The 23,653-nt window shown below is 43.1% G+C and overlaps 1 protein-coding gene and 1 non-coding gene across 4 annotated transcripts in view; one reads left to right on the top strand and one right to left on the bottom strand.

The window, feature by feature from the left end:
• The first annotated feature begins 1,706 nt into the window (after positions 1 to 1,706).
• PTPN23 (protein tyrosine phosphatase non-receptor type 23) overlaps positions 1,707 to 23,653 on the top strand; it is a 40,035-nt gene continuing 18,088 nt past the window's right edge. For 2 of the 3 annotated variants that reach the window (XM_057555338.1, XM_057555337.1), the window contains exons 1-2: positions 1,707 to 1,908; positions 9,610 to 9,684. In XM_057555338.1, coding sequence (XP_057411321.1) covers positions 1,825 to 1,908; positions 9,610 to 9,684 — 159 coding nt within the window. In that variant the 5' untranslated portion in view covers positions 1,707 to 1,824. Of the gene's footprint in view, positions 1,909 to 2,288; positions 2,647 to 9,609; positions 9,685 to 23,653 lie in introns of those variants that run through there. The other variant, XM_057555339.1, reaches the window with a different exon arrangement.
• Positions 22,039 to 22,145, bottom strand: LOC114236172 (U6 spliceosomal RNA). Its single transcript, XR_003622178.1, has one exon. It is a non-coding gene; the product is annotated as a U6 spliceosomal RNA (small nuclear RNA).

Here is a 23,653-nt window from a genome sequence, read left to right as displayed (position 1 = left end):
CATTGAATACTAATTCCCCATTCCCTCCTCCTCCCAGTCCCTGAGCAATCACCATTCTACTTTTTATTTTTACAAATTTGACTACTTTTAGTTAACTGATTTAAGTGGAATCACACAATATTTGCCATTTTGTATCTGGCTTATTTCACTTAGCATCATGTCTTCAAGGTTCATTTATGTTGTGGCATGTACTGGGTTAGCCAAAAAGTTTGTTCGGGTTTTTTCCTCAGACGTTACAGAAAAACCTGAACAAACTTTTTGGCCAACCCAATATCCAAATTTCCTTCCTTTCTAAGGCTGAATAAAATAGTTCAGTGTATGTGATACTACATTTTGTTTATCCATTCATCTGTTGATGGACATTTGGTTTATTTCCACCTTCTGGCTATTGTAAATAATGCTGCTGTGAACATTGGTGTACTTGCATTTTCTTTTGCTCTAACTCCAACTGGCATGAAGGTCCTTGATTGCAAAGGGGACCTGGGCCCTTAATTATGGATGAGCACCCTCTTCTGAGCCCAGATCCCACATCCCGTGGTCTCCTCCACATTTCTCTTGAACAATGTAAGGGCATCTATATCCAGCTTAACAGAAACAGCCCTGAACCTTTGCTCTTCTCTTCCAAACCTGTTCCTCTCCGCGTTTTCCCATGTCGGTAAACAGTCGTGGAGCCACCCAGCTATACCCACTAGAAACTTGACAATAATCTTTTATATTCGCAACCTCCTACATCCATTCACCCCAAGTTCTGATACTTTTTTTCCAAAACATTTCTCAAATCTGCCCACGTTTCATCTCCCTTTGCCCCAACCTGACATCACTTGTCTCCTGCAAGACTACAGAAGGCTCCTCACTGATTTCCTTGCTTCCACTTTTGCCCTATCTAACAAACCATTCTCCATCTTATTTGTCTTTAAAGCTAGGTAATATATACATGAGTTTAAAATCCCTTCTCTACAGGTTACCTCTTCAGAGGCAATAACTGTTCTCTTCTCCCTGGTCCCCTTCCAGACAGTCTGAAGGGTACTCCCGTGGCCGTATATATTCATCCCCACCCACATCTACCCACATTGCTCTAGGCCTCTTTTTTTTTTTTTTTTTTTTTTTTCCGCTTTACACACCATCTACGCCTTCTTTTCTCATCATCACAAATGGATGTGCCCGTCTCTTAGACAGTGCCCGGCCTTACAGACTGGACCGAGTGTGCCAGTCTTCAACCAGTCACTCCTCTGTTCCAAAGCTCGACACCTGGAATGAAACCCCTTGCTCTCTTCTTAGCCCTGTCTCCCTCTTGGCCTGGAGGCCCCTACCCCAAGGCTCAGTTTTTAAGTCACCTCTTCTCGGCGGCCTGCCGCCACGTTATCTCTACCACCGCACCTGACCCCATCTACCAAGGCCCTCGACACTACTTAAGTCTACAAGTTCACGGTTACATTCTTTTACGCCCTTCCCCTGAGTGGGGAGCACCTCGGGCCAGAGCCAATCCAGCAGGTCTACTTCGCCCAGGTGGAAGAAACCAGTTACCACCCTGCCTGGCATTTAAGTGCAGGTAGACTACTACTCCCAGAAACCCTTTCGCCTCGGGCTGGAGATTTGCCCTCTACACACGCCCCGTGGAGGAGGCTGAGCAGGCGCAATGGAAGATGAGCCTGCGCGAAAGGCTGTGCGGGCGGGGACCGCATCTCCCAGCAGGCCGTGGGGGCATTCTTTTATCCCAGCGTGACCAGTGACTTCCGGCGTGGAGGGGTGGCGCGGTGCATACAGCTGAGCCAGTACCTGGAAAAGCTAGGGGAGCGGCCGAGTGGCCGGCGGGCGGCAGCCGTCATGGAGGCCGTGCCCCGCATGCCCATGATTTGGCTGGACCTGAAAGAGGCCGGTGACTTCCACTTTCAGCCGGCCGTGAAGAAGGTGAGTGCGCCTCCTCCCCGCCCCCCCTTCTCCCGCGTATCTCCGTCGTCCGCCGGCGCGGGACGCCTCCTGCGCGTCCATCATCTCCCCAGGCCCTGTGGCGACGTCGGGTGAGGCCAGGAGGGGCCTCCGCTGGCTTTCCTTAGCCTGGCCCACCCCCATCTCACCCCAACCCACCCCTGCGCGCCCGCAGGCCCTGGGTAGCACCCGCTGTCTCCTCGGCCATCCAAGGTTCCCATCCAGGCACCTCACTTCCTCGGTGTGACGCTCTGGACCTCGTTCTGCTCCGCCCCTAATCCACGCCAGGACCGCCCTGCGGGGAGCGGTGGGCGGCCCTCCCTGACCGGCTGGGTGGAAAGGCTGTGCCTGGCCCTCGGTGCGCCGTCAGTCCACGACCGGACTGGGACAGACGCTGAGGATGGCTCAGGTTGTGTTTTAAGACGGGAGCTCCGTGAGCCACAGGAATGCCTGACCTCTGCGATTGGAGTCTCTCTGACACTTGGTGCCATTCTGTCTGGTCTCCTCAGAAGAAGAACCCTAATCTGGAGACCCTTTGGACCAGAAGATACAGTTCCGTGTCATTTGGGGAAGGGTTACTGCCTTTCACGACTGCCCAGAGGGGATAAACAGTGTTGTAGCTTCCGGAGAGACTTTAGGAGTCATTTGTTGAACCTTCAGTTGGACGGAAGAGACTGGCAGATTTGGCGCTGACGGAGGCAAGGGATCGCTGTGGCGAGAGTAGGTGTGGCTGGTACAAAGCGGGGCCAGGTGTGTCGACTGGGCATCAGATGCCCTCTGAGACATCTGCTGCCTTGGGAATGACCACCTGGTAGCATTGGGGGTCAGAGCAGAAGTGAAAAGGAACAACCGGGAGGCTCTTGCAGGTTGACATCCTTGTGGTTTTAGTACCATTCAGTAAGGTGCTTGAGGAAAAAAATAGGACAAAGAAAATAGATTGAGAGGTAGTTTCCGAAGAAGCTCTCCCATTCTCTCTTGACATTGCCACTGCCTCAATTCAGACACTAACAGTTTGTATGCCTTTGAGTCCATCATTTAATCTCTTTGGGCATCTTTTCCCTCATTTGTAAAACCAGGAAATTAGATTAATTGATCTAAAATTCCAAAATTTTGTTACCTCTTTCCCAGAGTTTGGTAACTCCTCTCTTGGAGGCCCAGGGGCTCCCAGGGAGATCATTGCTCAGATAATACCTTGTGGGCTAGGTGTAGGTGACACGAGCATCAGAGGCTAAGTTCAAACAAAAAGATCTCCAAGGAGTTCCTGGGCTAAGATTTTATCCACTGGATTTATCTTCGATCTGCTCTTTTAATTCAATTAGGTGAATTTTTCTAAAACACAACAAAACTTTGTTTTCTAGTTCAACTGTAACCCATTCAGAGTACTCTCTGACCTACCCCAGTTCTTTCAGCATTTTTTCAGGGCTCAGTATGTGCTTGATCTGCGTGCTTCTGATACAGGTATCCCAGATTCTGTTCACAGCTGCTTGGTGTTCCCTTAACATTCTCTGTATGTTTGCTCTTCTGTGCCTTTGGTTGTGGAATTCCTCCCACCCAGAAGAGCTCACATCTTTGCCCTCTGGGGTGGGGATGGGGCTCTTCTTTTTTTTTAATTTTTTTTTTTTTTTGACGTGAACCACTTCTAAAGTCTTTATTTAATTTGTAACAGTATTGCCTGTGCTTCACGTCATGGCCCCCTGGCCCCGAGGCATGCAGGATCTCAGCTACCCAACCAGGGATTGAACCCACCCCCCCTGCATTGGAAGGCTAAGTCTCAACCACTGGACCACCAGGGAAGTCCCGATGGGGCTCTTCTTTAATCTCTATTTATTGGTTCTGTCAGTCTTTCAAGGTCCAGTTTAAGCTCTGTCTCATCCACAAGCCTTCTTTCATCTGGATTAATCTTTCCCTTCTCTGAATTCCTAACTCTTTTTATCCTTTTCCTAGTGACAGTTACGTGTGCTATGTTTTAACCCCGCTGTTCTATTGTAAGTAACCTGAGAGGCACCTCCCTGCTCCTCAGAACCTAGCAGGGTCCCTTTTTCATAGTTGGCATGCAGGAAAATGTTTCTCAGATGACTGACAGTTGAGAGGGAATTAAGAGATGGTGACCATAAATTTATGGAAATCCAGTGGATAAAATCTTAGTCCAGGAATTCCTTGGAGATCTTTTTGTTTGAACTTAGCCTCTGATGCTCTTGTGACTTACACCTAGCCCACAAGGTATTATGTGAGCAGTGATCTCCTGGGAGCCCCTGGGCCTCCGTGGGAGGAGTTACTCATTAGCCATTTACTAAGGTGGTATCAGATGCTGAGGAAAAATTCATTTCCTAGACATCTGCTCTTTTTCTTTGTTTCCTTATTTTGGGGTTGGGGAAAGATACACCATTTATTTGATAGGTTAAAATTGTTGCATGTTTTACATGAACCCACTGAAAAGGAATAGCAATCTTGTGGGTGACCAGCTCCTTCAAGTACTCCGGAACTGTCTTCCTGCAGAGGAGACTACAGTAGCCACTGCAGCTGGGAACTCTCCCTGACCAGGACTCCTGTCCCCAACCCTAGAACCCACGCTTAACCTTCTGCCACTGGTACCCTTGTCCTTTCCTACCCTTGCTCTGACCTGCAGGAACCTTCACCAATGACTTAGAGCTTAGGAGTAGAATTTAATTTGGGTTAGTAGAATGAAAATGGTTCTGTTGAGGTCAATCTGTTGAGCACCATGTGGAGTCCTGAAATACAGATGAATAAGAGACAGTCCTTTTTTTCATGGAATACATAGTTTGGTAGAGGAGATTTAAAAATTAAATTGTGACATCCGTGGAAGAGTAGAAATATGTGCAGTGTGTACAGAAGTACTAGCCTAAGGAGGGGCCATCAGGGGAGGCTTGCCAAGGAGGTGGGTTTTGAAGAACGAATAGGAGTTTTTCAAGAAGGTAAAGGGTTTCTTTATTTTGAGAGCTGGGCCTTTGAAAAAAACCTTTCATAATGGTTAGTACTGGTTTTCCTTTCTGATGGATATGCCTTCAATTATGGAATAATGTGAAATAAGAGCCAGGAGAACAGCAAGCTGGTTTTGAATGGCAGTGCCAAGTTTTAGGTTGGGATACCTGGACCCACATAATTTTTTAGTGGGGAAATGCTGCTAGCCCTGTACCTTACCTGTGTTTTGGAGCCCAGAGTGCTAACTCACGGGAAACTGATGAAGGATGACTCTGTGCTCTTCATTAGTGAGCGATTTGGCCACACATGTTCATGTTTGAAGTTCTTTCCTCCTGTGGTCCCAAACACCTGCCCTTAACCAACTGCACTTGAGCTCAGGTCAAGCTCACTTGGACTCAGGTGCTACATCCATCCCTGATTCATTCATTGAACAAATAGTTATTGAGTGACTATTATGTGCCAGCCCTGAGAATTCAGGGCTGTATGTGATGACAAAAATCTCTGCCCTCATGGAGCTTACCTTCTAGTGACCCACATAGTAAACCATCCTCAAGGACAGTTGTACCATAGGTAGCCACCCTACCAACCAAGTGGCTTCTTGACCTCTCCCCTCTTCCCTATCTGGCTGGATTGATCTCTCTAAATCTCCACTTTCCCACCAGGTTACTCCAGAGAAACTGTCCGCTGTTCAAGGCCTGCCATCACTTCGCTTCAGCCTGCCTTCCACGCTTCAGTCTTACCAGGCCTCTCCCATAGGAACTTTCAGCCTCTTTTCCTGGTCATTGTCCTTGTTCCGGTCCTTACTGGAATTCCTTTCCTCCTGTTCATCACCCAGGTTGAACCGTACTTTCTCGGGGTCCCTTTAGCTGCCAGCAATTGTACCACCCTCCTTCAAATTCAGACAGATCTTACCGCTCCCCTCACTCAGTTGACCTGTGCCACAGAGTGTACACTCTTGTTGCCTCTTCTTACTGTTCATCTTATTCTCATGTAGGTAGAGTCTGGTTTTCAGGTTTGTGGAGTTTTTTTCCCCTTCCAGATTTCTCATGGGGCAGCTCACTCTTGAAAAACTTGTCCCACACATAGATGGGGAAATGAGATGACCAGAAGCCTAAAAGTGCCTGGCTCCTGAGCAGTGAGGAGCACAGGATGTTGCCAGTTGCCTTTGGTGGTGACCTGTCTTATCTCTTATCACAGATTTGGAGTCACTGAGCCGGTCTGCTTGAGCCTGTCTGCCCACTCGAGTTTACTGCAGAATGGCTCCAGGTGCAGGTGACCTGGATTGTTCAGTTCATTCTTCTCTGACTTTAATCTCATACATAAAAGCCGTATATCCCTTTCACACCAGATTCTTTGCTTGGGAAGTAATAAATACTTGTGTGTAGAGAGTGCTTAGGTTGAATGACCTAGTCTAGTTCTAGCACCCTCCAGGGGAGGTAACTTGAGTCTTCCTCACTAGCGTTATCCAGGCAGTTGGAGGGGCCGTTCAGAAGAGATGTGGGAGAGAAGCCTTGAGTCTTATGTAGAGGTTAGACTAGGTGGGGATGAATGCCTGTTCTCATCCCTGATGCTCTTGGCCTGTAATTTGGTCTTAGGCTTGCTGATACCAAGGGGCTGAAGATTTCCCTTGGCAATCATACTTCCTTCTCTGAATAAAATTAATCTCATTTGAAATTCAGTAGCAGAACATATATTGTATTAATTAACAACACTGTATGTGGGACTTAATTTTATGTGGAATAGCCCAAGGCATTCCCCATATTTGAGTCAACCTGCAAGTGAAGAAAAAAATATATAATGTGCATGGTGAATGAATACAGTGCCAACAGGTGTGATACCTTTTATTGCCTTTTTTTCTTGGGTTATTGCTTTAATTAGCACCATGAAATTCCAAGGTGTTATATCAAATTAAGAGCAGAAGCTAAACATCCCCATCATCCAGGAAAAAAAAAAGAGCATACACAGAAGAATGGGACCATGATAGTACCAGAGAAGGTGACACAAAAGGAATATCCCTGGGTCAAGAATCAGGAAGTTTGACCCGGAGTGCTAGCACTGTGATTGCTCATATCTGCAAAAGAATGGCAGGACCCAGGATGGATGTTTCCAGTGATCTCAATTTACCTACAGAATTCAGGGCCATTTGTTGCTCGGTAAAAGAGCAGAGTACCATCATGGAAATAGTATAGACGTTGGAATCAGACAGACCTTGCCTTAGGTCCCACCTTTTCAACTTAATAGTTGGTGACTTTCAGCTGCTACAAATGATTACATCACTAACCTGGGCCTCATTTTTCTCACCTGTAACATGGACTAATAATATACGTTATAAGCTTGTGGGAATCAAGAGTTAATGCATGTGAGTCCCTAGTACAGGTCTTGGCATATTGTAAACAATATTTTCAACTTAGCATCCTCTTTCTCTGTTTAGTGAATAGCTCAAGTCCTATGACAGGTCTGTGAGTTAGACATAGCAGGTAATTTTTTAAAAATCGTATTTATTTTTGACTGCATTGGGTCTTCGTTGCTATGCACGGTCTTTCTCTAGTTGCGGCGAGTGGGGGCTACTCTTCATTGCGGTGCGCGGGCTTCTCATTGCGGTGGCTTCTCTTGTTGCGGAGCATGAGCTCTAGGCGTGTGGGCCTCAGTAGTTATGGCACGTGGGCTCAGTAGTTGTGGCTCTAGAGCGCAGGCTCAGTAGTTGTGGCGCACGGGCTTAGTTGCTCCATGGAATGTGGCATCTTCCCAGACCAGGGATCGAACCCATGTCCCCTGCATTGGCAGGTGGATTCTTAACCACTGAGCCACCAGGGAAGCCTCATAGCAGATAATATTAACTCCATTTTACAGATGAAAAACCAAGCCCAGATCTCAAAGCAACCCAGGGGCACAGCCAGGACTTACTCAGTCTTGGTATTTCTCTCTGGAAGTGGTCTTTTCATTCTGTTTTATTGTTTTCACTTATAACTCCTTCCTCACCTTTTTTCCCCCTGCCTCGGCTCTGAACCCTGGACATGCTTTCAACATAAAACTGTTCATAGGTCTCATTGTTCCCTCAGAAAAGGATTCCCAGCTACTCCAAAGCCTGGCTGGGCTCTGGAGGTTCCCTGATCCTCCCAACCCCAACCGGCTGTTAGTTGTGTAGGTGCACTGGGGTCCTGTCAGTGCCTTCTAGTATCTTACTCTTGATCTGGGGTGCCAAGGCCCAGGCTCTACCTGTCACTGGGCCTTCTTTCTCAGACTCTGCTGTGACCTTCAAATCCTGACCAGACCTTGTTCCGAGCTGTGCAGAGGTGTGAGCTGTAGAGAGACTGACTGAGAGATGGTCTCTGTCCTTTACTCTAGAACCTTCAGCCGCCTCTTTCCTCTGTTCAGTAGGGGGAGTGATCAAGCCATGGAGGATTTATCAGAATTTAAACAGTAACCTGTCTGCTCCACTGACTCACTGTGTGGCTGGAGATTCATTTTCGCTTCCCATTTTTTGTTTTATGAGAACCATGTTTAAAAAATAGAAATGGATTGGTCTGATGTGTGGTTAAGAATATGGGCTCTGGAGCCCAAATGCCTGGATTTCAGTCACTGCCCCATCAGTTATTGGTACTGTGTGACCTCGGCAAATGCCTTAACTTCTGTGCCTCAGTTTCCTCATTTCCTCATCTGTAAAATGGTGACGATGATGATGTCTACTTCTTTGGGTTGTTGTTAGGATTGAGTGACTTGTTAGGCACTTGGCACAGTGTCTGGCCTGTGGGTAGGAGCTCAGTAAGTGTTTGCTGCTGATCTTGGAGGAGGAATGAGACAGGTAGAAGGTTTCCAATAGGGGCAGTTTGCTGGGAGCGGTGGCAGCATCTCTCTCCCCTTTACCATTGTGTGACTACAGGGACAGATGTTCTCAGCGATGTCAGGTGAAGCCTTGTTTCTAGGACTCTCAGATATCCCTCCAATCCCTTCGGCCTCTGTCCCACGGGTCCTCCTGCAACAGGAGTAGTGCCAGCTGCCTTAGTCTGTTGATCTTAGGTGAACAAGGGGCCCTTTGGTCCAGGCCGTGCCTCCAGGCTGGTGAGTGTGCTCCCGGTGCAGGAGGTGGTGAGTGCTGTTGTGGGCAGGCATGCCAGCCCCTTCTCTGATGTGGGCCTCCTCCTCTCCCCTCCCCTCCACCTGTCTGGGTCATTCCCATCACACATCCACAGGCCTTTCCTCACCAATGAGGTCACTTCTGTGGTGCCCTTTCCACAGGAAGGCGGGCTGGTGAAGAAGGCTTTGTGCTCCCACTCTTCTTTGGTTCTTCTTCCTACTACATTTGCTGTTGGGTCAGGATTATGATTGTGACCCCAGGACACACCAGGGTCCTGTACTTGAGGGAGGCTTGAATTTGTGGCCCATTTTGGGATGCTCAGTAGGATCCCATTTCAGCCAGCTGAGTTCCCCAGCTTCCTGAGCTGGCAGAGCCCTGGGCTTCATAGAGAGGGCTGCAGCACGATGAGGGCCAGCCAGGGTGTTCCAGTCAGGTTGTCCAGTCTTCTTTCCCATTTTGTTCAATGGAGGAGGCTCCCGCAGTCAACATCTTGGTGCTGTCCCGTTATTGAGGTCGAGTTTCTAGCGGCCCAGGAGATGAGCTCGTGGTTGTGGGTCTGGACTCCATCCTGAGCCCTGACTAGTGATTGCCGAGGACTCAGAGGGCAGGAGCGGGAGCAGTGGGGTATGCTCTATCCCTGGTTTACAGTCTTCTCTCTCTCTCCCTAGTTTGTCCAGAAGAATTATGGAGAGAATCCAGAAGCCTACAATGAGGAACTGAAGAAGCTGGAGTTGCTCAGACAGGTAGGAGGATAGTGTTTTTATGCAGGTGTGAACAGAATTGGTTTGATAGGGAAGTAAAGAAACCACCTAGAACTGTCTTCTTATTTTAATTCAGTATTTTTTCCTCTGTAAAAGCAGCAAAATTAATGATAGAAAAATTTGAAAATACTAAAATCAAAAAGCAAAAGAAAAATCCCTTTTCACAATTTTGTGTGTGTGTGTGTGTGTGTGTGTGTGTATATATATATATTTTAATGTTATTTATATATACTATATAAAACCACAGTAGGACCATGTACCACCTATACTGCCTATGTAGCCTGCCTTTTTCACTTAACATACTGTGGATATGTTTCTGTATCAGTGAGCATACAACAGTGGTATTTTTTTTTTCTTGGTTTATCTAATAATTTTTCTTTAAGTTTTACTTTATATTGGAGTATAGTTGATTTACAATGTTGTGTTAGTTTCAGGTGTACAGTAAAGTAATTCAATTATACATATACAGGTATCTGTTCTTTTTCAAATTCTTTTCCCATTTAGGTTATTACACAATACTGAGTAGAGTTCCCTGTGCTATACAGTAGGTCCTTGTTGATTATCTATTTTAAATATAGTAGTGTGTATATGTCAATCCCAAACTCCCAATTTATCCTTCCTCTGCCACCTTTCCCCTTTGGTAACCGTAAGTTTGTTTTATAAGTCTGTGAGTTTTTTTCTGTTTTGTAGATAAGTTCATTTGTATCATTTTTTTAAGATTCCACATAGAAGTGATAGCATATGATATTTGTCTCTGTCTGACTTACTTCACTTAGTGTGATAATCTCCTGGTTCATCCATGTTGCTGCAAATGACATTATTTTATTCTTTTTTAACGGCTGAGTAATATTCCATTGTATATATGTAGCACATTTTTTTAAAAAAATTATTTATTTTTGGCTGTATTGGGTCTTCGTTGCTGTGCGCGGGCTTTCTCTAGTTGCAGCATACAGGGACTACTCTGTTGCGGTGCACGGGCCTCTCGTTGCGGTGGCTTCTCTTGTTGTGGAGTATGGGCTGTAGGTGTGCGGGCTTCAGTAGTTGCAGCACGCAGGCTCAGTAGTTGTAGTACACAGGCCCTAGAGTCCACAGACTTCAGTAGTTGCAGTGCGTGGGCTCAGTAGTTGTGGCTCGTGGGCTCTAGAGCGCAGTCTCAGAAGTCGTGACGCATGGGCCTAGTTGCTCCACAGCATGTGGGATCTTCCCGGACAAGGGATTGAACCTGTGTCCCCTGCATTGGCAGGCGGATTTTTAACCACTGCGCCACCAGAGAAAGTTCTGTACCACATCTTCTTTATCCATTCATCTGTTGGTGGACATTTAGGTTGCTTCCATGTCCTGGCTATTGTAAACAGCACTGCAGTGAACATTGGGGTGCATGTATCCTTTCGAACCTTTCAGGCTTCTGTTCCATTACTTCTTCCCCCTTACCTTTCACCCCCAAGACAAATCCCAACCCCTGCCAAACCGCTGTGCTGAGGGTGCTGTTGTACGTAGGTGGGGTAACTCTAAGGAAGGAGGCTGGAGGTGGGAATCCTCCCACCAGGAGACTTGGAGGCCAGCTGACTTTTCAAAGCTGTTTCAGCGCAGAGGGTCCAACATCCTTTGGGTACACTAGGCTTGTTTAACTGTAGGAGGGCCCACCTGGATCTGGAGACTGTGGTTTCATCCAGAGGGACCAGGCACTACATGTCTGTGGGGGTTGAGGGGGGGCTTGTTTGCTGGCACCTCCTCCCCAGCTCCCTCAGCCCCGTGACTGTCCAGCCTCGGGACCCAAGCCTGCTCAGGCATTAGGGATGTGACACCAGCCAGGGTCACCGAGGCCTGAGGGGAATAGAGTAGGCATTTCTTTTTTCTTTTCTTTTTTTTTTAATTTTTATTTTATGTTGGAGTATAGTTGATGTACCACGTTGTGTTTGTTTTAGGTATACAGCAACCTGATCCAGTAATACATACACATATATCTATTCTTTTTCGGATTCTTTTCCATGTAGGTTATTACAGAGTGTTGAGTAGAGCTCCCTAGGTCCTTGTTGAGTATCTATTTTATATATATTAGTGTGTACAGGTTAATCCCAACCTCTTAATATATTCCTCTTCCCCCGCCTTTCCTCTTCGGTAATCATAAGTTTGTTTTCTAAGTCTGTGAGTCTGTTTCTGTTTTGTAAATTAGTTCCTTTGTATCAGTTTTTCGTATCTACCTATAAGTGATAACATGATATTTGTCTTCCTCTGTCTGATTTCACTTGGTATGATCATCTCTAGGTCCATCCACGTTGCTGCAAATGGCATAATTTTATATGGCTGAGTAATATTCCATTATATATATGTGTGTGTGTGTGTGTGTGTGTATATATATTTATACACACACACACACACACACACACACACACACCACATCTTCTTTAGCCATTCATTTGTCGATGGACATTTTGGTTGCTTCCATGTCTTGGCTATTTTAAATAGTGCTGCAGTGAGCATTGGGGTGCATGTATCCTTTCAAACAATGGTTCTCTCTGGGTATATGCCCAGGAGTGGGATTGCTGGATCATATGGTAGCTCTATTTTTAGTTTTTTTAAAAATTAATTAATTAATTAATTTATTTATTTATTTATGGCTGTGTTGGGTCTTCGTTTCTGTGTGAGGGCTTTCTCTAGTTGTGGCAAGCGGGGGCCACTCTTCATCGCGGTGCGCGGGCCTCTCACTGTCGCGGCCTCTCTTGTTGCGGAGCACAGGCTCCAGATGCGCAGGCTCAGTAATTGTGGCTCACGGGCCCAGCTGCTCCGTGGCATGTGGGATCTTCCCAGACCAGGGCTCGAACCCGTGTCCCCTGCATTGGCAGGCAGATTCTCAACCACTGCGCCACCAGGGAAGCCCTATTTTTAGTTTTTTAAGGAACCTCCATACTGTTCTCAATAGTGGCTGTACCAATTTACATTCCCACCAACAGTGTAGAAGGGTCCTTTTCTCCACACCCTCTCCAGCATATTGTTTGTAGATTTTTTGATGACGGCCATTCTGACCGGTGTGAGGTGATACCTCATTGTAGTTCTGATTTGCATTTCTCTCATAATTAGTGATGTTGAGCATCTTTTCATGTGCTTTTTGGCCGTCTGTGTGTCTTCTTTGGAGAAATGTCTATTTAGATCTTCTGCCCATTTTTGATTAGGTTATTTGTTTTTTTGATATTGAGCTGCATGAGCTGTTTGTATATTTTGGAGATTAATTCCTTGTCAGTTGCTTCATTTGCAAATATTTTCTCCCATTCTGAGGGTTGTCTTTTTGTTTTATTTATGGTTTCCTTTGCTGTGCAAAAGTTTTTAAGTTTAATCAGGTTACATTTGTTTATGTTTGTTTTTATTTCTATTACTCTAGGAGATGGATAGGAAAAGATCTTGCTGTGATTTATGTCAAAAAGTGTTCTGCCTATGTTTTCCTCTAAGAGTTTTATAGTGTCCGGCCTTACATTTAGGTCTTTAATACATTTTTTTAAATTAATTAATTAATTTTTGGCTGCATTGGGTTTTTGTTGCTGCGTGCAGGCTTTCTCTAGTTGCGGCGAGCAGGGACTACTCTTTGTTGTGGCACGCGGGCTTCTCATTGCAGTGGCTTCTCTTGTGGCGGAGCACGGGCTCTAGGTGCGTGGGCTTCAGTAGTTGTGGCTCGCGAGCTCTAGAGCACAGGCTCAGTAGTTGTGGCGCACGGGCTTAGTTGCTCCATGGCATGTGGGATCTTCCCAGACCAGGGCTCGAACCCGTGTCCCCTGCATTGGCAGGTGGATTCTTAACCACTGCACCACCAGGAAAGCCCCTTTAATACATTTTGAGTGTATTTTTGTGTATGGTGTTAGGGAGTGTTCTAATTTTATTCTATTGCATGTAGCTGTCCAGTTTTCCCAGCAGTTCCCACACGTTTATTGAAGAGACTGTCTTTTCTCCATTGTATATTTTTGCCTCCTTTGTCATAGATGAGGTGACCATAGGTGTGTGGGTTTATCACTGGGCTTTCTATCCTGTTCCATTGATCTGTATTTCTGTTTTTGTGTCAGTACCATACTGTTTTGATTACTGTAGCTTTGTAGTATAGTCTCAAGTCAGGGAGCCTGATTCCTCCAGCTCTGTTTTTCTTTCTCAAGATTGCTTTGGCTATTTGGGGTCTTTTATGTTTCCATACAAATTGTAAAATTTTTTGTTCTAGGGACTTCCCTCGCAGTCCAGTGGTTAAGACTGCGCCTTCCAATGCATGGGGTGTGGGTTCGATCCCTGGTTGGGGAGCTAGGATCCCACATGCCTCGCGGCCAAAAAAACCAAAGACATAAAACAGAAACAATATTGTAACAAATTCAATAAAGACTTTAAAAATGGTCCACATCAAAAAAAAAAACTTAAAAAAAATTTTTTTTTCTAATTCTGTGAAAAATACTATTGGTAATTTGATAAGGATTGCATTAAATCTGTAGATTGTTTTGGGTAGTATAGTCATTTTCACAATATTGATTTTTCCAATCCAAGGACATGGTATATCTCTCCATTTGTTGGTGTCATGTTTAATTTCTTTCATCAATATCTTACCGTTTTCTGAGTACAGGTCTTTTGCCTCCTTAGGTAGGTTTATTCCTAGGTATTTTGTTCTTTTTGTTGTGATGGCACATGGGATTGTTTCCTTGATTAATCTTTCTGATCTTTTGTTGTTAGTATATGGAAATGCAACAGATTTCTGTGTATTAATTTTGTATCCTGCAATTTTATGAATTCATTGATGACCTCTAGTAGTTTTCTGGTGGCATCTTTAGGATTTTCTGCATATAGTATCATGTCATCTACAAGCAGTTGACAGTTTTACTTCTTCTTTTCCAATTTGGATTCCTTTTATTTCTTCTTCTCTGATCACCATGGCTAGGACTTCCAAAACTATGTTGAATAAAAATGGCAAGAGTGGACATCCATGTCTTGTTCCTGATCTTAGAGGAAATGTTTTCAGCTTTTCACCATTGAGTTTGATGTTAGGTATAGATTTGTCATATGTGGCCTTTATTATGTTGAGGTGTGTTCCCTGTATGTCCACTTTCTGGAGAGCTTTTACATAATTGGGTATTGAATTTTGTCAGAAGCTTTTTCTGCATCTGTTGAGATGATCCTATGGTTTTTATTCTTCAGTTTGGTAAGGTGCTGTATCACACTAATTGATTTGCCGATACTGAAAAATCCTTGCATCCCTGGGATAAATCCCACTTGATCATGGTGTATGATCCTTTTGTTGTACTGTTGGATTCGGTGTGCTGAGTATTTTGTTGAGGATTTTTGTGTCTATGTTCATCAGTTATATTGGCCTGTAGTTTTCTTTTTTTGTGGTGTCTTTGGTTTTGGTGTCAGGGCGATGGTGGCCTTATGGAATGAGTTTGGAAGTGTTCCTTCCTCTGCAATTTTTTGGAATAGTTTTAGATGGAATAGTTTTAGAAGGACAGGTATTAACTTTTCTCTAGATATTTGATTGAATTCGCCTGTGAAGCCATCTGGTCCTGGACTTTTGTTTGTTGGGAGTTTTTTAATCACAGTTTCAATTTCAGTACTTGTGATTGGTCTGTTCATATTTTCTCTTTCTTCCTGGTTCAGTCTTGGAAGATTGTGCCTTTCTAAGAATTTGTCCATTTCTGTTTCCATTTTATTGGCATATAGTTGCTTGTAGTACTCTCTTGTGATTCTTTGTATTGGGTTGGCCAAAAAGTTTGTTTAGTTGGTGAATACATTGTTCAATACAGTTCTTGGTGAAAACGAAAAATGTCTTTTATTTTTACTTAAAGCCGAACAAATTTTTTGGCCAACCCAATATTTCTGTGCTGTCAGTTGTAACCTAGTTTTCATTTCTAATTTTATTGATTTGAGCCCTGTCCCTTTTTTTCTTGATGAAACTGGCTAAAGGATTATCAATTTTGTTTATCTTTTCAAAGAACCAGGTTTTAGTTTCATTGATCTTTTCTATTGTTTTCTTCATCTCTATTTCATTTATTTCTGCTGTGGTCTTTATGATTTCGTTCCTTCTACTAACTTTTGGTTTTGTTTGTTCTTCTTTCTCTAGTTGCTTTAGGTGTAAGGATAGGTTGTTTGAGATTTTTCTTGTTTCCTGAGATAAGATTGTATTGCTATAAACTTCCCTCTTAGAATTGCTTTTGCTGTGTCCCATAGGTTTTGGATCATTGTGCTTTCATTTTCATTTTTCTCTAGGTTTTTTTTTTTTTTTTAATTTATTTTTGGCTGCGTTGGGTCCTCGTTGCTGCACATGGACTTCTCTCTAGTTGCTGTTGTCTTCGTTGTGGTTCTCGGGCTTCTCATTGCGGTGGCTTCTGCTGTAGCGGAGCACGGGCTCTAGGCACGTGGGCTTCAGTAGTTGTGGCACACGGGCTTAGCTGCTCCATGACATGTGGGATCCCCCCGGACCAGGGCTCGAACCCATGTCCCCTGCATTGGCAGGCGGACTCCCAACCACTGCGCCACCAGGGAAGCCCTCTCTAGGTATTTTTTGATTTCCTCTTTGATTTATTCAGTGATTCATTGATTGTTTAGTACCATATTGTTTGCCTCCACGTGTTCGTGTTTTTTATCATTTTTTCCTTGTAGTTGATTTCTAATCTCAGGCTTGTGGCCAGAAAAGATGCTTAATATGATTTAATTTTCTTAAATTTACTAAGGCTTGCTTTGTGGCCCAGCATGTGATCAGTCCTGGAGTATGTTCCATGTGCACTTGAAAAGAATCTGTATTCTGCTGCTTTTGCATGGAATGCACTATAAATATCAATTAAGTTCATCTGGTCTGATGTGTCTTAAGGACTGTGTTTCCTTATTGACTTTCTGTCTGGATGATCTGTCCCTTGATGAAAGTGAGGTGTTAACGTCCCACACTATTACTGTGTTACTGTTGATTTCTCCTTTTATGGCTGTTAGTATTTGCCTTATATATTGATGGGCTCCTGTGTTGGGTGCATATATATTTACAATTGTTATATCTTCTTTTTGGATTGATCCCTTGATCATTATGTAGTGTCCTTCTTTGTCTCTTGTAACACTCTTCTTTTTTAATTTTTAAATTATTTTATTTTATTTTAGGCTGCGTTGGATCTTTGTTGCTGTGTGCGGGCTTTCTCTAGTTGCAGTGAGTTGTTGCGGAGCATGGGCTCTAGGCACACGGGCTTCAGTAGTTGTGGCACATGGGCTCAGTAGTTGTGGCTCGCAGGCTCTAGAGCACAGGCTCAGTAGTTGTGGTGCACGGGCTTAGTTGCCCTGCGGCATGTGGGATCTTCCCGGACCAGGGCTCGAACCCATGTCCCCTGCATTGGCAGGCAGATTCTTAACCACTGCGCCACCAGGGAAGCCCCTCTTGTAACACTCTTTATTTTAAAGTCTATTTTATCTGATATGAGTATAGTAAGTCCCCTACATACGAACGAGTTCTGTTCCAAGAGTGCGTTCGTGAGTCCAGTTTTGTTTGTAAGTCCAACAGAGTTAGCCTAGGTACCCAACTAACACAGTCAGCTATATAGTACTGTACTGTATTAGGTTTATAATAATTTTCACACAAATAATACATTAAAAAAACCCCACAAAAAATAAAGAAAACATTTTTAATCTTACAATATAGTACCTTGAAAAGTATAGTAATACAGTACAGCAACTGCATACAGGGGCTGGCATTGAGTGAACAGGCAATAAGAGTTACTGACTGAAGGAGGGAGAGGAGGTGGGAGATGGTAGAGCTGATGGATCGTCAGCAATAGGAGATGGAGGGCAAGCTGCAGTTTCACTCATGCCTGAAGTTGATGGCACAGGTTCTGGTTCCTTGCTGGATTCAATTCCATCTACCCTCTTGAAAAAAATGTTCCAGTGATGTTTGGGTAGTACTATACCAGGTACACCACTGCTGCATTTATGCTTGCTTCCGGACATCCTGGGCTTGAAATAAAGATACTATACTACTGTGCTTTATACAGTACTGTACCGTAAAGTACACAAAAACACAGCCACTCGTAGAGGATGCATGCACGTGACAATGTATGCCAGACACATGAACTGACTTACGTGATTAGACATGAGAATGCACGTTCACATCTTTGAAAGTTCGCAACTTGAAGGTTTTATGTAGGAGACTTACTGTATTGCTACTCCAGCTTTCTTTTGATTTCCATTTGCATGGAATACCTTTTTCTATCCCATCACTTTCAGTCTGTATGTGTCCCTAGATCTGAAGTGGGTCTCTTGTAGACAGCATATAAATGGGTCTTGTTTTTGTATCCATTCTGTGTCTTTTGGTTGGAGCATTTAATCTGTTTATGTTTAAGGTAATTATTGATATGTATGTTTTTATTGCCATTTTGTTAATTGTTTTGGATTTTTTTTTAATTTATTTTTGGCTGTGTTGGGTCTTCGTTGCTGTGTGCGGGTTTTCTCTAGTTGTGGTGAGCGGGGGCTACTCTTCATTGCTGTGCGTGGGCTTCTCATTGTCATGGCTCCTCTTGTTGCAGAGCATGGGCTCTAAGCACGCAGGCTTCAGTAGTTGTGGCACATGGGCTCAGTAGTTGTGGCTTGTGGGCTCTAGAGCTCAGGCCCAGTAGTTGTGGCACACGGGCTTAGTTACTCCATGGCATGTGGGATCTTCCCAGGCCAGGGCTCGAAACCGTGTCCCCTGCATTAGCAGGCGGATTCTTAACCACTGCGCCACCAGGGAAGCCCCTTGGATTTGTTTTTGTAAGTCTTTTTTCTACCCTTTTGTTCTCTTCTCTTGTGATTTGATGACTGACTGTAGTGTTTTGTTTGGATTCCTTTTTCTTTCTTTGTGTGTGTGTATCATTATAGATTTTCAGTTTGCGGTTACCATGAGGTTTTTTTTTTTTTTAAATAAATTTATTTATTTTTTGTTTTTGTCTGCATTGGGTCTTCATTGCTGCACACCGGCTTTCTCTAGTTGCGGCAAGCAGGCTTCTCATTGCGGTGGCTTCTCTTGTTGCAGAGCACGGGCTCTGGGCCCTCAGGCTTCAGTAGTTGTGGCACATGGTTTCAGTAGTTGTGGCTCGCGGGCTCTAGAGTGAGGCTCAGTAGTTGTGGCACATAGGCTTAGTTGCTCTGTGGCATGTGGGATCTTCCAGGACCAGGGTTCAAACCTGTGTTCCCTGCTTTGGCAGGCGGATTCTTAACCACTGCACCACGAGGGAAGTCCATAAATAGCTTTTATTATGTCGAGATATATTCCCTCTATACTCACTTTTGTAAGGGTTTTTATCATGAATGGATGTTGAATTTTATAAAATTCTTTTTCTGTATCTGTTGAGATGATCATGTAGCTTCTGTCATTTCTGCCCCTCACCCCCCCCCCCGTGTTTTTTTTTTTGGCCACGCCATGTGGCATGTGGGATCTTAGTTCCCTGATCAGGGATTGTACCCATGCCCCCTGCAGTGGAAGCATAGAGTCTTAACCACTGGGCCACCAGGGAAGTCCTGGTTTCTGTCCTTTCTTTTGTTAATGTGGTGTATCACATTGATTGACTTGTGTATGTTGAACCATCCTTGTGACCCTGGGATGAATCCAACTTGGTCGTGGTATATGACCTTTTTTATGTATTGTTGGATTCGGTTTGAGAATTTTTGTGTCTATATTCATCAAAGATATCGACCTGTAGTTTTCTTTTTTGGTAGTGTCTTTGGTTTTGGTATCAGGGTGATGGTGGCTTCATAGCATGTTATTGGGAGTGTTCCTTCCTCTTCAGTCTTTTGGAAGAGTTTGGGAAGGATTGGTATAAGTTCTTTGTATGTTTAGTAAAGTTCCCCAGTGAAGCCATCTGGTCCTGAACTTCTGTTTGTATGGAGGTTTTTTAAATTACACATTCTGTTTAATTTCTAGTGATTGGTCTATTCAAGTTATCTATTTCTTATTCATTCAGTTTTGATGGGCTGTATGTTTCTAGAAATTGTCCATTTCTTTGAGGTTGTCAAGTTCATTGGCCTATAATTATTCATAGTATTCTCTTATGGTTTTTTGTATTTCTGCAGTATCTGTTGTGATTTCTCCTCTTTCATTTCTTATTTTGTTTGTGTCTTCTCTCTTTTCTTCTTGGTGAACCTGGCTAGAGGTTTGTCAATTTTGTTTTACCCTTTCAAAAAACCAGCTCTTGGTTTTATTGATTTTTTTTGTCTTGTTTTTTTATCTCTATTTTATTTATTTCCTCTCTGATCTTTATTATCTCCTTCCTTCTGCTGACTTTTGGTTTTGTTTGTACTTCTTTTTCTAATTCTTTTAGGTGGTGGGCTAGGTTGTTTATTTGAGATTTTTCCTGTTTCTTAAGGAAGGCCTGTATTGCTATGAACTTCCCTCTAAGAACTGCTTTTCCTGCATCCCAGAGATATTTATGGTTGTGTTTTCATTGTCATTTGCCTCAAGGTATTTTTTAATTTCTTTGATTTTTCTTGTTGACCCATTGGTTTTTTTAGTAGTATGTTGTTTAGTCTCCTTGTACTTGGTTTTTTCTTGTTTCTTTCTCTGTGGTTGATTTCTAGTTTCATGCTGTTGTGGTCAGAAAAGATGCTTGAAATAATTTCTATACTATTAAATTTGTTGAGGCTTGTTTTGTGCCCTAGCATGTGGTCAGTCCTAGAGAATGTTCCATGTGCACTTGAAAAGAATGTGTATTCTGTGTTTTTTTGGATGTAATGTCCTGAAGATATCAATTAAGTTTAACTTTTCTATTGTATTATTTAGGATCTTTGTTGCCTTATTGATTTTCTGTCTCAAAGGTCTGTCCATTGATGTGAGTGGGGTATTAAAGTCTCCTACTGTTAATGTATTCTTGTCAGTTTCTCCCTTTATGTCTGTTAGTATTTGTTTTATTTATTTGGGTGTTTCTATGTTGGGTGCATATATGTTGACAAGTGTAATATCCTTTCCATGTGTTGATCTTTTTATCATTGTACAGTGTCCTTTTCTTTTAAAATTAATTAATTTATTTTTGGCTGTGTTAGGTCTTCGTTTCTGTGTGAGGGCTTTCTCTAGTTGCAGCGAGCAGGGGCCACTCTTCATCGCGGTGCACGGGCCTCTCACTATTGCGCCCTCTCTTGTTGCGGAGCACAGGCTCCAGACGCGCTGGCTCAGTAGTTGTGGCTCACGGGCTTTGTTGCTCCGCAGCATGTGGGATCTTCCCAGACCAGGGCTCGAACCCGTGTCCCCTGCATTGGCAGGCAGACTCTGAACCACTGCGCCACCAGGGAAGCCCTACAGTGTCCTTCTTTATCTTTCTTTATAGCCTTTGTTTTAAAGTCTATTTTGTCTGATATGTGTGACCCCTGCTTTCTTGTCATTTCCGTTTGCATGAAATATCTTTTTCCATCCCCTCACTTTTAATCTATGTGTGTCCTTTGCCCCAAAGTGGGTCTCTTGTAGGCAGCATATTGTAGGCTCTTATTTTTTTAATCCAGTCTGCCACTCTGTATCTTTTGATTGGAGCATTTAGTCCATTGACATTTAAGGTAATTATTGATAGGTATGTATTTATTGCCATTTTAAACCTTGTCTTCCTGTTGATTTTATTTTGTTTTTTCATTTCTATTTTTATTATTATTATTTTTTTACATCTTTATTGGAGTGTAATTGCTTTACAATGGTGTGTTAGTTTCTGCTTTATAACAAAGTAAATCAGCTATACATATACATATATCCTCATATCTCCTCCCTCTTGCATCTCCTTCCCACTCTCCCTATCCCCCCATCTAGGTGGTCACAAAGCACCGAGCTGATCTCCCTGTGCTCTGCAGCTGCTTCCCACTAGCTATCTATTTTACATTTGGTGGTATATATAAGTCCATGCCACTCTCTCACTTCGTCCCAACTTACCCTTCCTCCTCCCTGTGTCCTCAAGTCCATTCTCTACGTCTGTGTCTTTATTCCTGTCCTGCCCCTAGGTTCTTCATAACTTTTTTTTTTAATTCCATATATATGTGTTAGCATATGGTATTTGTTTTTCTCTTTCTGATTTACTTCACTCTGTATGACAGACTCTAGGTCCGTCCACCTCACTGCAAATAACTCAATTTCATTTCTTTTTACGGCTGAATAATATTCCATTGTATATATGTGCCACATCTTCTTTATCCATTCATCTGTTGATGGACACTTAGGTTGCTTCCATGTCCTGGCTATTGTAAATAAAGCTGCAGTGAACATTGTGGTACATGACTCTTTTTGAATTATGGTTTTCTCAGGATATATGCCCAGTAGTGGGATTGCTGGGTCGTATGGTAGTTCTATTTTTAGTTTTTTAAGGAACCCCTCCATACTGTTCTCCATAGTGGCTGCATCAAAAAAATATAGAACGCTTCATGAATTTGCGTGTCATCCTTGCACAGGGGCCATGCTAATCTTCTCTGTATTGTTCCAATTTTAGTATATGTGTTGCCGAAGCGAGCACTCCCATTGATTTTATATTTCTTCTTTGTCCCTTTCTTTTTCTTTTTCCTTTTGTGGTTTGATGATTTTCTTTTGTATTATGCTTATCTTCTCTTCTTTTTCTTTTTTTGTGAATCTGTTGTATGTGGTTGCTCTGTTTTTCAAGTATGTTAACTCCTTCCTATATCTACTTGCTTTAGACTGGTAGTCCAATAGGCTCAAACACCTTCTAGAAAAAAAAAATCTACATTTTCTTACTCTCCTCTCCCACATTTAATGATTTTGATGTCCTCTTTTGCATCTTTATGTTTATTCTTTTGCCATTCATTGTGGTTATCATTGCTTTCACAAAAGTTTTTTTATTATTTTAAAAATCTGTGTACTTTCTTATTTAAGTGATTTACTTTCCAATTATGATTTTCTCTTTCCTATAGATTCTTACTGCTTTTGTTATTTATTTATTCTTTGGCTGTGCCATGCAGCCTGTGGGATCTTACTTTCCTGACCCTAGATCAAACCCAGGCCCCCTGCAGTGGCAGCACAGAGTCCTAACCACTGGACTTCCAGGGAATTCCCTCAACTTTTCTACTTAGATAAGACCTTTCAATATTTCTTTTAGGATAGGTTTAGTATTGCTGTATTCTTTTAGTTTTTGCTATCTGAGAAATTCTTTATCTCTTTTTCTATTCTAAATGATAATCTTGCTGGGTAGAGTATCCTGGGTTGCAGATTTTTCCCTTTTGGGACTTTGAATATATCTTGCCACATCCTTCTGGCCTGCAGCATTTCTGTAGAGAAATCAGCTGATAACCTTATGGTTGTTCCCTTGTAATTAATTCTTTGTTTTTCTCTTGCTGCCTTTAGAATCCTCTCTTTAACTTTTTTTAGTATGTCTTGTGTAGGTCTGTTTAGGTTTATCTTGTTCAGGACCCTCTGTGCTTCCTGTATCTGGATATGTTTCCTTCTCTAGGTTTGGGAAGTTTTCAGCCATAATTTCTTCAAATACAGTTTCATTACCTTTTTCTCTTTTCTTCTCCTTCTGGAATCCCTATTATGCATAGATTGGCCCAGTTTATGTTATCCCATAGGTCTCATATTGCTTTCATTTTTTGTCATTTGGGTTTCTGTCTGCTGTTGTAATTGGGTGATTTCCATTATTCTGTCTTCTAGATCACTTATTTGTTCTTCTGCATTATTCATTCCTCTGTTCATAGCCTTTAGTCCAGCTTTCATCTCTTCAAATGAATTCACTAATTTTTCTGAAGGCTCCTCATAATTTCTAGTTCCTTTTTACAGTAGTCTGCATTTCTGTCAATCCTTTCTCAGTTCCTTCAGTATTTTCATTATCTCCTTTTTTATTTTTGTTTATTTAGTTTTGGCTGCATTGGGTCTTCGTTGCTGCGCGGGCTTTCTCTAGTTGTGGTGAGTGGGGGCTACTCTTCGTTGCGGTGTGCGGGCTTCTCATTGCAGTGGCTTCTCTTGTTGCAGAGCATGGGCTTTAGTTGCATGAGCTTCAGCAGCTGTGGCACA

Source organism: Balaenoptera acutorostrata, chromosome 10 (genome assembly GCF_949987535.1).
Source record: "Balaenoptera acutorostrata chromosome 10, mBalAcu1.1, whole genome shotgun sequence".
Lineage (NCBI taxonomy): Eukaryota > Metazoa > Chordata > Mammalia > Artiodactyla > Balaenopteridae > Balaenoptera > Balaenoptera acutorostrata.
Note: the sequence above shows the minus strand (reverse complement) of the source record. Positions and strands in the feature narration are given on the sequence as shown.